At 42.2% G+C, this 13,169-nt stretch overlaps 1 protein-coding gene across 1 annotated transcript; it reads left to right on the forward strand.

The window, feature by feature from the left end:
- Positions 1-6,504: 6,504 nt before the first annotated feature.
- KCNJ11 (potassium inwardly rectifying channel subfamily J member 11) lies at positions 6,505-12,435 on the forward strand. The gene has a single exon (XM_043549730.1). The coding sequence runs from the start codon at positions 8,186-8,188 to the stop codon at positions 9,389-9,391; it is 1,206 nt and encodes a 401-aa protein (XP_043405665.1). The 5' UTR covers positions 6,505-8,185; the 3' UTR covers positions 9,392-12,435.
- The last annotated feature ends 734 nt before the right edge of the window (positions 12,436-13,169 follow it).

Genomic DNA, 13,169 nt, shown 5'->3' on the forward strand with positions numbered 1-13,169 from the left:
AGTTCAGAATCTGCCCAGCATTTTGATCCAAACTTCAGAGCTTCACTCCTAGCCCTTCTGCCACCCCTGTTCCCATAATGGGTCAAAGCAAAACCATGGGCCCAAACTTCTGGATGTTTGAAATCTAGATCTGAATTTTGAGATTCAGCCTCATCTCTGGTGTTATTAATTAGCAAGATGAGATCTGAAAGACCTTGAAACCATCTCTTTACTCACACAAATAGATGGAGTGAGCTCAGGATAGTTAGAGAATAGAATTCCTTTTCTCTTGCTCCCTTCTAAGTACATTCAAGAGATGTATTGGATGTTGTATCTTCTGGGAGATCATGTGCTTTGCTGATGTTCCCCGTTTGCTATCATTAACACTCTATTGATTAGAGAGGGGCATGAACTAAAACCCCAGCTCCCATCACTCCATTTTTCTAGTCTATTCTACGTAAGTTCTCATTCTGTTCTCATCACAGTAGTACCTGAGTATGCTACAGTAATGCATTAAGTGGTGTGACTGATATCTGACATGTGTGGTTTGTTCTTTATCTCATTCTCTCACCCAACAGAGAACTGTGTATGCAGTGCAGTGTTTAGTTTTGGCAAGGTTTTGGTTTTGGTGCTTGCAGTAGCCAGTGTTGCTGAGGAGATGTGCTACAATGTCTGATACTAGTTGGGGTTTCCCAAAAGCTGATGGCTTCATGCCCATGTACACTTCATTGCTATAGTCCAGATAGGAGGTGATGAAGGAGTGTATAATAACCAAAGCAAGGTCATCACCTGCTGGGATGGGATGGTAGAAATCATAATCTAGCTGGGAAGCAGAAGGGCTGACTGCTTTAGGAGTGGGCAGCACAGCCAATCAGAGGAGATTTCTTCTTAGACTGACAGCTTTTTCTGGTAAAAGGGTCAGAAACCCCCAGTTTACAGGGGAAAACCAAAGTGTTGGCAGATCAGTGAGTGCCTGAACTAAGTTCTGAGAGACTGTGTAGCCCTATAATTGCCATTCAGATGGGGAATTAAAACATCCCCCAGGCAGGGAGGGGTGGTTTTAGTTTATAAATTCCATGGATGCATCTTATTTGTTTCACCTGCTTTGTTGAAGTAGCAGCCCACATCACAAGTTTCAATTCACCACTGCTATGCTGCCCACTAACAAGACTAGGAACAGTTGGGCAAATCCATAGGATTGCCAGCCACCTATGAGGAGGGGGACTTTGGGCTAGATAAGCCTGTTCAGGTACTATTCATCATACTAACGATAAAGACCCTTGAGTTTTTAAAAGGCCATATAACCACTACAGTTTTCCTATTAAAGTGCTGAGATTGTTCCAGTGCTCTCAGCCACCCCCTTCACGGAGGCAGGCCAGACTTGTGATAAAATAACAATACATAATGCACACTATTTCCAAATGTTAGTTAATCCTCACAATGTCCATGTGAAGCAGGTAAACATCTATTATGCCCCTCATAAAGATGGGTAACTGAGGCTTAGAAAGGCTGTTACCTGCCTAACACAAGTGAGTGGAAAAGCCAGGTGTAAAATATAGTTCATTGTCTCCAAGCCCTCCATGTGTTCAACTCACTATTACGTTGTCTCTCCAGTTCGCTGTGACTTTTATCAATAAGTGATACATGCATATGGACTATCCTTTATCAAGGGTGCTGACACCTACTGTAATCAACCTACTATTTATTTAATTGCTAGACAACTACCCATCCTCACTCCTATTCCCTGATCTAAAGAAGCAGTCTTTTGAGAATACACCAACTTCTAAACATTCTCAACGTAAATGAGTCAGTAGAAGGCTGCAGTCAATGTTATTCTGGTATTGTCTTTCAGGTGACTTCTGCTGCACATCCTTGTCATCTTCTTCCCCGGTTAGGGATTCATAGAATTTGGAAAATCAGGCATGCCTGGGGAAATCCAGATGGGGTAGTGCACTAGACTGTCATTTTCAAAAGATTGTTTTCTGCAACCAGCGACCTCAAATTTATCATGGGACATTTTTCATGCACTAGTTATTCTCTTCCCAGTGCCTCAATGAGGAGCTGGAAAACCTGAAGACTGTTTGTGTTGCTTAAGTGGAGGCTTACAAATTCCGCTATGCAAAGTTTTTCAAGTTTAGAAATGATGCTCTTCTTGCACCACTGGCTTGTTGTTATTTGTACAATGCATCTGAAATGGCATTAAACTGGATTGTGAGAATATACAACCAACAGGAGCTTCTAGCACTAGGAACAGTAAAAATGGAGAGGCACAATACAGTTACATAAATAAAATGTGTCAGATCGGTCACCGCCACCTATATCTGAAGAGCTGGAAAACAAGCATCAGGAAACATCCCTCTTCCAAAGAAACTTGGTGGCAAGGAGAACTTCCAAAAAATCAGCGGCAAAACTACAAGTATTACTAGTGTGTTACAGCAGTAAAATTATTTAAAGTCCTGTGCCACAAAAGAGTATTCTATAGTGCGCAAGTATCATAGGATATGTAGCAACTATATCTGCTATAGCATATCAGTAATGTTGAGAGGATATAACTAAAATACAATAAGAAAAAGATTTCTCACTGATAAAACTGTGGGTGTGAGGGCATTCAAAATGGCTTCTGGATTTTATGGAGTCGCTTCACATGAGTTAGGATATGACAGTTGCCTCTGATTCATAGCTAACAATTTCCTTCTGCGTGGTAGCTTGCTGGTGAGTGATAGTGTGACCTTTAGAGGCCTGATTAAATAAATGCCACTTAAGATTAATAGACTTAGCATGTCTTCCCAGCACTCTATATCTATATGTTATACCAGAGAGAAATACTTCACCCATATCAAAGGCCAAATCCTAAGGGCTTCAAAGGGCCCTTACTCCTGTGAGGTTAAAATCCTGGGGCTCGTCAGGCACATGCAGTGACCCATGCGGAGTGGCTGCTCTGTGGTGAGAGCTGTGAAACCCTAGAAGAGGCTGGGAAATTCACTGTCCTTTAGGGGATCCTTGATCCCTGTCTCCCCAGAGATTAGTAATGCATGAGGCAGCAGCATGTTAGTCCCACAAGACTAAATTATTTTGCATGCCTTGGGGGGTCTGATGCCTCCACAACCACCCTTTTCCTTGGAAGGAGTTTATCAGGATTATTATTTAACTCAAAGTCTACTGTGCAGAGGGAGGTCTACCACTCCTCAATCCATTTACCTTAGGGTGACCAGACAGCAAGTGTGAAAAATTGGGATGGGGATGAGGGGTAATAGGCGCCTATATAAGACTAAGCCCAAAATATCAGGACTGTCTGTATAAAATCGGGACATCTGGTCACCCTAATTTACCTATCCTTGGGCATGGAGCCTGGCTGGGGCATGAAGCTATTTCTGGAATCTATACCTGCTGCGTTGCAAAGTCAGGATTTGTCCTATAGTGCTGCAATATGGAAATGCTTCCACTAGGATAAATATTAGCATGATAAAAATCAGTGCTTTAAATAACATTTAATTCTATTTCAAAAGAGGCTGTATTACCGTCTAGTGGACGAGAGGACTCAGGACTCCTAGGGTGAAATTCTGGCTCCACTGATGTCAGGATAATGTGACTATCAGTCACTTAGATTCTATTCCCAGTTCTGCTAATGACTTACTTTTTAGTGCACGCTCTCTCTCTGCCTCAGTTTACCCATCTGTAAAACTACACTGATAATACTTTGACCTCATGGGGGGCTGCAAGGCTCAATTCATATTTTGAAGCACTTTGTGATCCTTGGACTAAGGGTCTAATATAAGTGCAAAGTAAACAGTAATATCAGAGTGCCATTTTAATGTTGTTTTATAGTTATGGGTCCCTTATAATAAAACCACAATTCCCATCGGAAATGATTCAGCAAGACAAACCAATAAGAAAAATGTATAAAAATATGAAATCCATTTTGTAGGAACAAAAGGTCTGTTATCCCACCTTTATTCAATGTGTCAACCCTCAGGCTGAGGGGTTGTTCCTGTGAGCTTAGTAAACCCTTATTTGTCCTACACCACTTAAAACAAAAACAGGTTGGCTCATAAAGAACTGCCACCTTTTGTTTTCTTCTAAATATCTGTTACTTGATACATAGAGACAGGGCTCCTTTTTATTCTGCTATTTACATTCTTCATCAAAAAGCCATGGGTTTTGCTGTCCCAGACTGAAGTTACGTGCACAGACAACCAGTGCTGGAGGTGGAGGAGAACAGAGTAAGTGCGTAAGTGACAGCCACCAGAGGTGAGGGACACTGAAACCCTCTGCCAGATCTGCAATACTGAGCATTCCTGAAACGAAAGTAGAAAGCCAGCTCATGCTTGATAGTGCAGCTCGTGTCAGGGCTGGCCTTAGGCCAAATGGTGAGGAATGTCTTTAGCACCCCACCCCCTCCTCCATTTGTGAAACTTTTGAATGCCTTATTTTTATTGCATTTGTAGCCCATTTCACCCTCAGCACAGCACCCCAGGCAGTCGCCTGCCCCTAAATCTGACTCTGGCTCATGTTAACCTATTTCAGAGTTCCACGGCTGGTTTACTGCCCCAAGCATTGAAATTAGTGCACTGGTAGTGAGCTAGCTTCCTTTCGATAGGATTATTTTAACACAAAGGGTGTCAGGCATTTTTTTCTTTCTTTTCAGTTTCACTTCACGTGAATGTAATTACTGCCCTCTGGAGGACAATGGAAAGAATAAGAAAATGATTTTGTGATTGATCGATTGATTTCAACAAGGGCCTGATTGTCTAGTGCCCCAGCACCTTATTATTATTTGAGACTATATAGCTTTAGTAAAGTGAGTATAAAACGCTACCAAGTAAGTATAGAAGCATTTTACATGGACTTTGCACTTATGTTACACAGGTGTAAGTAACTGCTGCACAAGATGCAATGAGGTGGAGAACTGGGCCTTTAGCATCTGATCCTTTAAGTTAGTTTCCCCATTTTTAAAAATAGTCAGAAAAATGGAGAAAAGAATCCTGTTTGAGTAAAACTTATTCATATTACGTGTGTGAAGGGTGTGAATTTAAACATAGATTCTTTACCATTCAAGATTTTCATCTGCCATGTACAAAGGGTGAACTTTAGAGTTCAGCACCAAAATATCTGCAAGAAAATAAAGTGGACAGGAAAATTAAAAACATACTTGGCTCAGAGCACAGCCCACAGAACCAGGGTGCCTGAGCATTTCACCACCATCTTTGTGTTAGAGATCAAAAAGGTATGAAAGACAGCCCCAGAATGTCAGGGGCAGGAGAGAGAGAGAATACTGAAAATAGAGCCTCCCAAAGGACTATGTACGTCAATCTAAGATATGTTTGGATGTGTGTGTGTGTGTATAACTGTTTATCCATATTTTTAAAACTATCCAGGCAACATTAATCAATTTAATTTGAGAATCTGGAATGATTTTTCCAGGCTAAGAGTGTATAGTCAGCAATATTCATTCTAAAATCAATAGTCAGGCCACGAGAACATTAGATGCAGAAGTTGCATAGTTCATTTCAACCTCAAATGCTGGTTGGCTCCCACCCACTAACCTGCTTTATAGTATTGATACAGTATCCAGTAAATCAATACCCATAACTGCTTAGATTTTATGGCACAACATTTAAATCCTCCAAAGCTTAAGGGGGATCTGACCAATGCAAACCCCTGGAAACCTCCAACCCTTTCCTTTTAATGCAGGGCAAAGCAATTGTTTTTGTGTATATTCTTCCTTAACGTTAACACAAAAGAAAGACATCCCAGGCAGTACATGCTGGTAAACTCAAGCAATTCAATCATTTTACTATCGAGGCACAAATATAAAACAGTATACTTATTTACTGTCTTTATTCAATTAGTTTTGAGCATAAACCCACTGATGGTGCCCTTTAAAAATTATTGCTAACTATACACTCTGGAAAAATCATTCCAGATTCTGTAATTAAATAATGCATTCTCTTGGTTGCACATGGTGTGTGAGTACGTGTGCACACACAAACATAAGCTCTGGGTTCTTCTTTTTTGTTACCTCCTCTCGCAATTTTAACATCTCTTGAAGTAATTTTGTTGTTTTAAAATACACATGGGGTAGGATTAAGCCTTCCCTCCTTCCTTTCTCTTCTACTGCATTTGCAGGGTCCATCCAATAACCCCTTGCTTGCGCTCATGTGCCTTCCTGCTATGGCTCACATCTTCTCCACCTCTCATACTGGAGCACTGGTTCTTGGCTTTAGAAAACTACTTCTTCTGCTTTATTAGCTATCCATTCAGTAACCTTTCTTTTAAAAGTTTAGGGATAAATGATAAATAATTCTAGACAATTCAGTTAGAGCTGGTTTGGGCACTGATTCATTTAAGCCCAGGCTTAAATGTATTTACAAGCTTGTATTTAAGCCTGGGCTTAAGTGCTTTGCTGGATCAAGACCTCTGTAAACAAAGTTCCCATCCTTCATTATCCAGCTGAACCATCTGATTCTCAAATGCAGCCTTTCCTACTATTTAAATAAAAATTGCAATGCAACCTCCTCTGAATTTCCTTTTAATAAAGATTTATTTAAAAAGAGCCATTTTATATGTCAGCACAAGTTAGACAAACACAAAACTTAATCATATTAAAAAATATGAACAAACATAAAGCTATCCTCAAAATACTCTCAATCAAGACCACCACTAAATAAACAAGATAATTAATAAAATTTAATGTATATATTTATGGAGCCTACATACCAGCAGTCTATATGCCACAGAAATAGCTCAGAAATGTATGTATTTATTTATCACATGGATCAGCAACCAGAAGTTGAGAATTTCTGCAGTTTTATGCCCTATTGAGCTAAAGCAATATCATATAACTTAATCAAAACGTCAACTTTTTTTTAAATTGTACAAGATACAATGTTTGAAACTGATAGAAAAAACAAGATTGGTTCCCCAACATACTGATTTGGGATTCAGAGAATCATGGTGCTAAAAATGATCTTAATATTTAGGTTATAAATGAATTTGCCAAGTGACCTTTGTCTAGGTCTGCATTATCCCAATCTGTTCTGTCCCTGATCTAAACCGGTTTACGAAGTGCAACAATTTGACTAGAAACCTCCCCCTGGAAAAACTTGCCAAACCTCCCTTTAAAAAACATTTTATTTATAATCTTGCCGTGTTCCACTGCTAAAAGGAAACAACCCTTGCACAGAACAGAGCTAGCTTTCAGTGCAGCAGCAGAATGTAAATATAAACAGAGCCAAACCACCCCTTTTTAATTGCAGTGCGCAGCATGCGTAACGATGGGAATTTTTTTTTTGTTTGTTAGAAGACCATCAAGCTCAAACCCCAGAACGCCTTGCTCTACCAGGAGCCTGTTCACAGGGCAAGGAAAGCTGCATTGCACGGCATTAAAGCCCCGGCTATTCCCTGGTGCTCACTCCATTCTCTTTCCCGCACACTCTTTACTCGGCTAGCTTTATTTACACCTGGCTGGCGGCAGATTTCCCTTCTGCTTCGAGCAGGCTGGCGATGACCGCAGGGCACTTTCTGTCCCTGAGGAAGGGCACACACGGAGCTGGTGCAGGGAGATCGCTGCAGGGAACTGAGCCGACACTCGCAGGCCCAGAGGGACCTGCACGGTGAGGCCCTTTGCGCGTTTCTCCCCGCCCCCCGGCTGAAGGAGAGAGGATTTGCGTGTCCCCTGCTCGCCCGGTCTCGTGACACCCGCTCTCTCGGTGCCCCCCCCCCCCGGCTCCGCTCCATCCACCTGAGCCGGGAATCTCTGGCGCCGAGGCGCCCCCTGGTGCTCCCCACCTTGCACTGGGCGGCGCAAGAGCGCTGCAGTCGTGCCGAGCGCAGGGGGGCTGAATGCACCTCTCCGTGCATCGTCCCTTTCACGGGTGGCGGGGGGAGCTCCCCGCCTTTGGGGACAGGCCCGGGCGGAGGCTCTGCATGCCCGAAGCCCTGGCTGCGGCAATCCGGAGCCGTGCACCAGATGCTAACCCTTTGCCTCCCCGTTTCCTATCCCCACCCTCCCGCGCCGCTCCCGGGGCGGTGATTGGCGTGAGCAGCTGGGGCTTGTCCAGGACTGGGCTGCGGGGCCGGAGGAAGAAGGCAGCGGGGCCTGGGAGCGGAGCCGGGGAAGGGAGAGCAGGCGGGTGGGGAGGATCCGCGTGTGCCGGGCTGCTCGCCGGAGCCGGCATGGGGCATTGCTGAGCGCCCCGGGGGAGCCATGCTGTCCAGGAAAGGGATCATCCCCGAGGAGTATGTGCTGACCCGCCTCGCCGAGGATGTCCCGGATCACGCCCGCTACCGCGCCCGGGAGCGGCGGGCCAGGTTCGTGGGGAAGAGCGGCACCTGCAACGTGGCCCACAAGAACATCCGGGAGCAGGGCCGCTTCCTGCAGGACGTCTTCACCACCCTGGTGGACCTCAAGTGGCCGCACACGCTGGTCATCTTCACCATGACCTTCCTGTGCAGCTGGCTGCTCTTCGGCATGACCTGGTGGCTGATCGCCTTCGCCCACGGGGACCTGGACCACAGCACGCAGCTGCAGGCAGGGGGTAGCCGCGGGGCTGGGGAGGCGGAGGCCGGGGGGTTCGTGCCCTGCGTGACCAGCATCCACTCCTTCACCTCCGCCTTCCTCTTCTCCATCGAGGTGCAGGTGACCATCGGCTTCGGGGGCCGCATGGTGACCGAGGAGTGCCCGGCCGCCATCCTGATTCTGATCGTGCAGAACATCGTGGGGCTGGTGATCAACGCCGTCATGCTGGGCTGTATCTTCATGAAGACGGCTCAGGCGCACCGCCGAGCCGAGACCCTCATCTTCAGCAAGCACGCCGTGATCGCCCTGCGGGAGGGCAGGCTCTGCTTCATGCTGCGGGTGGGCGACCTGCGCAAGAGCATGATCATCAGCGCCACCATCCGCATGCAAGTGGTGAAGAAGACCACCAGCCTGGAGGGCGAGGTGGTGCCCCTCAACCAGGTCGACATCCAGATGGAGAACCCGGTCGGGGGCAGCAACATCTTCCTGGTCTCCCCGCTCATCATCTACCATGTGATAGACAAGAACAGCCCCCTCTACGACATCTCCCCCCAACACCTCAACCACCATGAGGACCTAGAAGTCATCGTCATCTTGGAAGGGGTGGTGGAGACCACTGGCATCACCACCCAAGCCAGGACCTCCTATCTGGCCGACGAAATCCTCTGGGGCCAAAGGTTTGTGCCCATCGTGGCTGAGGAAGATGGTAGGTACTCAGTGGACTACTCTAAGTTTGGCAACACGGTGAGAGTACCCACCCCCTCTTGCACTGCCAGGCAGCTAGAGGAAGACAGGAGCATCATAGACTCCATCCCATTGTCACCTAAAAGCACCAGCAGGAAGAGGTCTTTCAGATTAAAGCCCAAATTTACCATAACTGATGAACCTTCCTGACGCCGTTTTAGAGGAAAGATGCAATAAACAAGAACACTGAGATGGCCTCTTATTTTTCTTAGCCAGGTTGGTAGCACAAGGTGTGTGTAGTATTATTTATTGCAGGATAAATTAAAGTTAATTTTATTTTTTTAAAGGCGTGCAACATTTTTAAGCAACATTGGGTGTGGAAAAAATTTATTCTGTTGCTTGTAATTTCAGTTCAGACTGTCTTGTTTATTTGCATGATCATTTTGGATGATTTGTGCACACTGAATAATGCCTTTTAAAAGTAAGTTTATCTGTAGCCTATCAGGTTGCATTATTTTTGGTCTTGCACTGCCCTCAGAAAGTTAATGTTTTTAAACTGGTTTTATAAACAATCACAATACAGGAAAAAAAGTCTTCAATTATAATTATTAAAGTTAAATGGAGTTTAAATAACAACAAAAAGACCATGCAGTAAGATTTGCACCCCAAAAAAGTCCAGATGTGAAGGTGTCTGTTTAGATTATGGTGCTTTATATCTTAAAGAAATAAACTTACAGATTTATTTAGTCCCATATTGTATGTTTGGATCTGTTGATTGAAAAAGCAATATAAACTGCATGCTTTTGTTAATTTTAAAACCATTTTACAAAATAAACATTTAATATATTTAATATACATTTCTGACAGTGAATGATGCAACTGTGGCTCTAAAAATATTTTGTCTTTACAAAGAACAGCAGATATTAATTGCTATGACGTGAATTAAATGTACTGTACATAGAAAAAAATGAAATATATTAAGTGACTGTATGTAAGAAAACAAACAAAAACCCTGCCACAATGAAGTAGGACACTTATGAAAATTCATTTCCCAATCCTACACATCAGAGTAAATGCCATCAAATAAGATGGAAATTAAATAAAATCAGAGATCTTATGTAGAAAGTCATCTGCAGAAGAGCAGACCCAAATTACATTGAACAGTATTTGCATGCACTCAGCAACACCTTTTAAAAAAATTTCAGGTTTAAAAGTGATGTTAATGTGATTTGTGGTCATGAAAAGGAGAGACTTCTGGGACAATGCAATCCACTTCCTGGGTGCCATGTCACCTTTGTTTCCTTTTCATTTAGGGTCTGAGCCTAAATTCCCCTCATACCTTAAATTCTCCTTGCCTATATTGAATTTTGTGTGAGCTATTAATACAGGATCAGGCACTTAATGGAAAACAAACTATCCATATTCATACAACGAATTCACTCAGTTTACAAATAGAAGAGAGAAAACTGGATAGCCAGTCCCTATTAGCCGGATCCTGTAAATCCTCTACAGGAGGAACCCCCCATTAAGAACAATAGCATTTCCACGTGTGGAAGGCTTACAGTATAGGACCCTGATAATGCAATTTACAATATATTGTTTACAAATACCTCAAATTGTCATTGAAGTGAAAGGGAATTTGGTCTAAGCCTGAACAGAGACTGGGCCCACACTCGTGACAGAAGTTGTGTGGTGCTGATATTTCATAAGAAGCTGTGAGAGGTTACATTACTAACCGTCTTTTATTCAAAGGCATTTCAGTGTGACAACTCTTTGTCTCTTATGCACTAAGACAAGACAACTCCGAAAACAATTTGTGTTAGCATTGCTCTGGTCAGTTTTTTTAGACTTGTCAGTATCATAACACATTCATGCAAGCTAAGGTTAAAAGGGAAAAGGAAAGTTGCATATTCACTAAATAAGAATCTATGGTAAAATGAAATGCAATTCCAGAAATAAAATCTCAGTCCATTTTAGAATATTAGAAATACTATTTATATTGTTAATAGTTGCATATTTTAGCAATATTAAGGCTTGCACTGGCACTATCCAGGCTGCCAGCTAAATGAATGCTTAGGAGCATGTAAATATGTGTCTAATTTTCCAGAGGGTTAACAAACTTTTTATTATTTGTACAGTGCTAAAAGTATACTAGGTGTTTCACAATGAGAAAACAAGGTCCCTGTCCGGAACAGCTTATGATCAAAATAGGACTAATGTATAGCCACATGAAGGAAAATTTGAACATATACATTTTATATTTTGGTAAAATAAAAACAAATGCTACATTTTTTAAAAAAATAGGAAAAGCCTAAAAAATGTTTCTGGTGGTGAAGTTACTTTTTTGAAATTCAATTTAATTGCAATGTTATTTGCCTACCCTTTGTTTTACTTACTGTGCCATTCTGCTCCTGAAAGGTAGTTCTGCATGTTTCTCCTAGGTGCAGGTGGAAGGTGTATGCCCCTTTGAAAATTTACTCTTCTGTTTGCTACCTGTCACTATCCTACCATCCTGTCATTATAAAATGCATAGATAAATATCACTAGGGGAATTTCAAATGACCTGAAAAGTCATTGTCTTTTCTCTGTTGTGCCTTATATCAGTGTATAAGAGATACTTGTAGATGTTTATTGGAAATTGTTTGGAAGCTGTTATGACACTAAAGCGTTTTTAAGGATTTGGCCTACGTGAGAAGCAATTTAAGCAACACTACCATGCAAGTGTCCGTGATTATTCTTCCCTCAAGGGAATCTGTATTACTCAAGCTACATGGATTCTCTTTGTTTTCTGTGAGATGAGGAGGGCAAAGCTGGGCGGAGGAGCTTGCTGTTACTGAACTGTTTTCAGGACCATCTTTTGTGTATCTTTACAAGAAATCTAGTTTTCTCCAGTGTTGGAGTAACAGATGCCAAAGAAAGGAACCTCAAGGAAGAGAATCAAAAGGAAAGGAATCACAAAATAATGGTTTCTGTGGCTTTAACCAAGATGTTCATGAATTTAACCAAGACTTTCATAAATCTGTTTCCAGTCTTTTATTTTTCTCAGTTTAAATTATCTTCTTCTTTAGAGGTTTTAAACACACACAAAAAGAACTTTCAACGTCAAATGTCATGGGGAAAAAAGTTAAATGTTAAAAAGTGCCTCCAGACATTAAAAATTTGTGAAGAACATTTTACTTTGTTGCCATCAACTGTTATTTACAAGGGATGTGAGAACACCCAAAATCTGAAGTTTTCTGTGAGTTTGGGTTTACACTGACCAAGCACATTCTCTCTTCTGAGTGATCCGGTTAGAGCTTTAGTGCTATCATTCTGTATGGAAAAAAACTTTATCTTAGCATGAAGCTAAATGACTTCTTCTATAGTCCACGAGTGGGGGTTTTGAACTCTCCAAGAGTACCCTGGATATCTGATGGGAGTAATCCCTAGCAAGTACCCTGAAGTGGCCCATTAATGGTTATTAAGTTATGAGAAGCTCACAGTTCATGCTGCCTAGTGCTCTATTTGGCAATATTGAACAGGGTAAATGAAACTGTTTGAATGATGAAAGAAAGGATCCAGTTCTGCAAACATGGACACGAGAAACTTTATTCACAAATACATTTAGTCCCATTTAACTCAGGATCACACCCTGAATAAGTCTCTGTGAAAAGCCAAGTGTCATGACTCAGGTATTAATATATTATAGCAATAAAGGGATGGAGAAGATTCAATTTAACAGATGGCATTACAAGAAAAAACAGGTGAATCATGTTAAAAAATCAGTTGAAGGCTAGTCAAGGTATTTGTCACAGTTTTAACATAATTTTTAGTCATTGTTAATAAGAGTAATAAGCCCTGTTGTGCCGTCAATTTTATGCAGAGCTCCCCATTGAAATCAATAGGCACTATTTTTTTTTAAATGATAGCATTATAGAGCCCAATATTAGTTATAAATGACCCTGCCACAAAGCACTGATGGACAAGTCATAATAATATAGTATAAAAC

The sequence above is a fragment of the Chelonia mydas genome, chromosome 6, assembly GCF_015237465.2.
Source record: "Chelonia mydas isolate rCheMyd1 chromosome 6, rCheMyd1.pri.v2, whole genome shotgun sequence".
Taxonomy (NCBI): Eukaryota; Metazoa; Chordata; order Testudines; family Cheloniidae; genus Chelonia; species Chelonia mydas.

Excerpts from the sequence above, each read along its gene's own strand:
- KCNJ11 (XM_043549730.1), top strand. The coding sequence starts at position 8,186 with ATGCTGTCCAGGAAAGGGATCATCCCCGAGGAGTATGTGCTGACCCGC.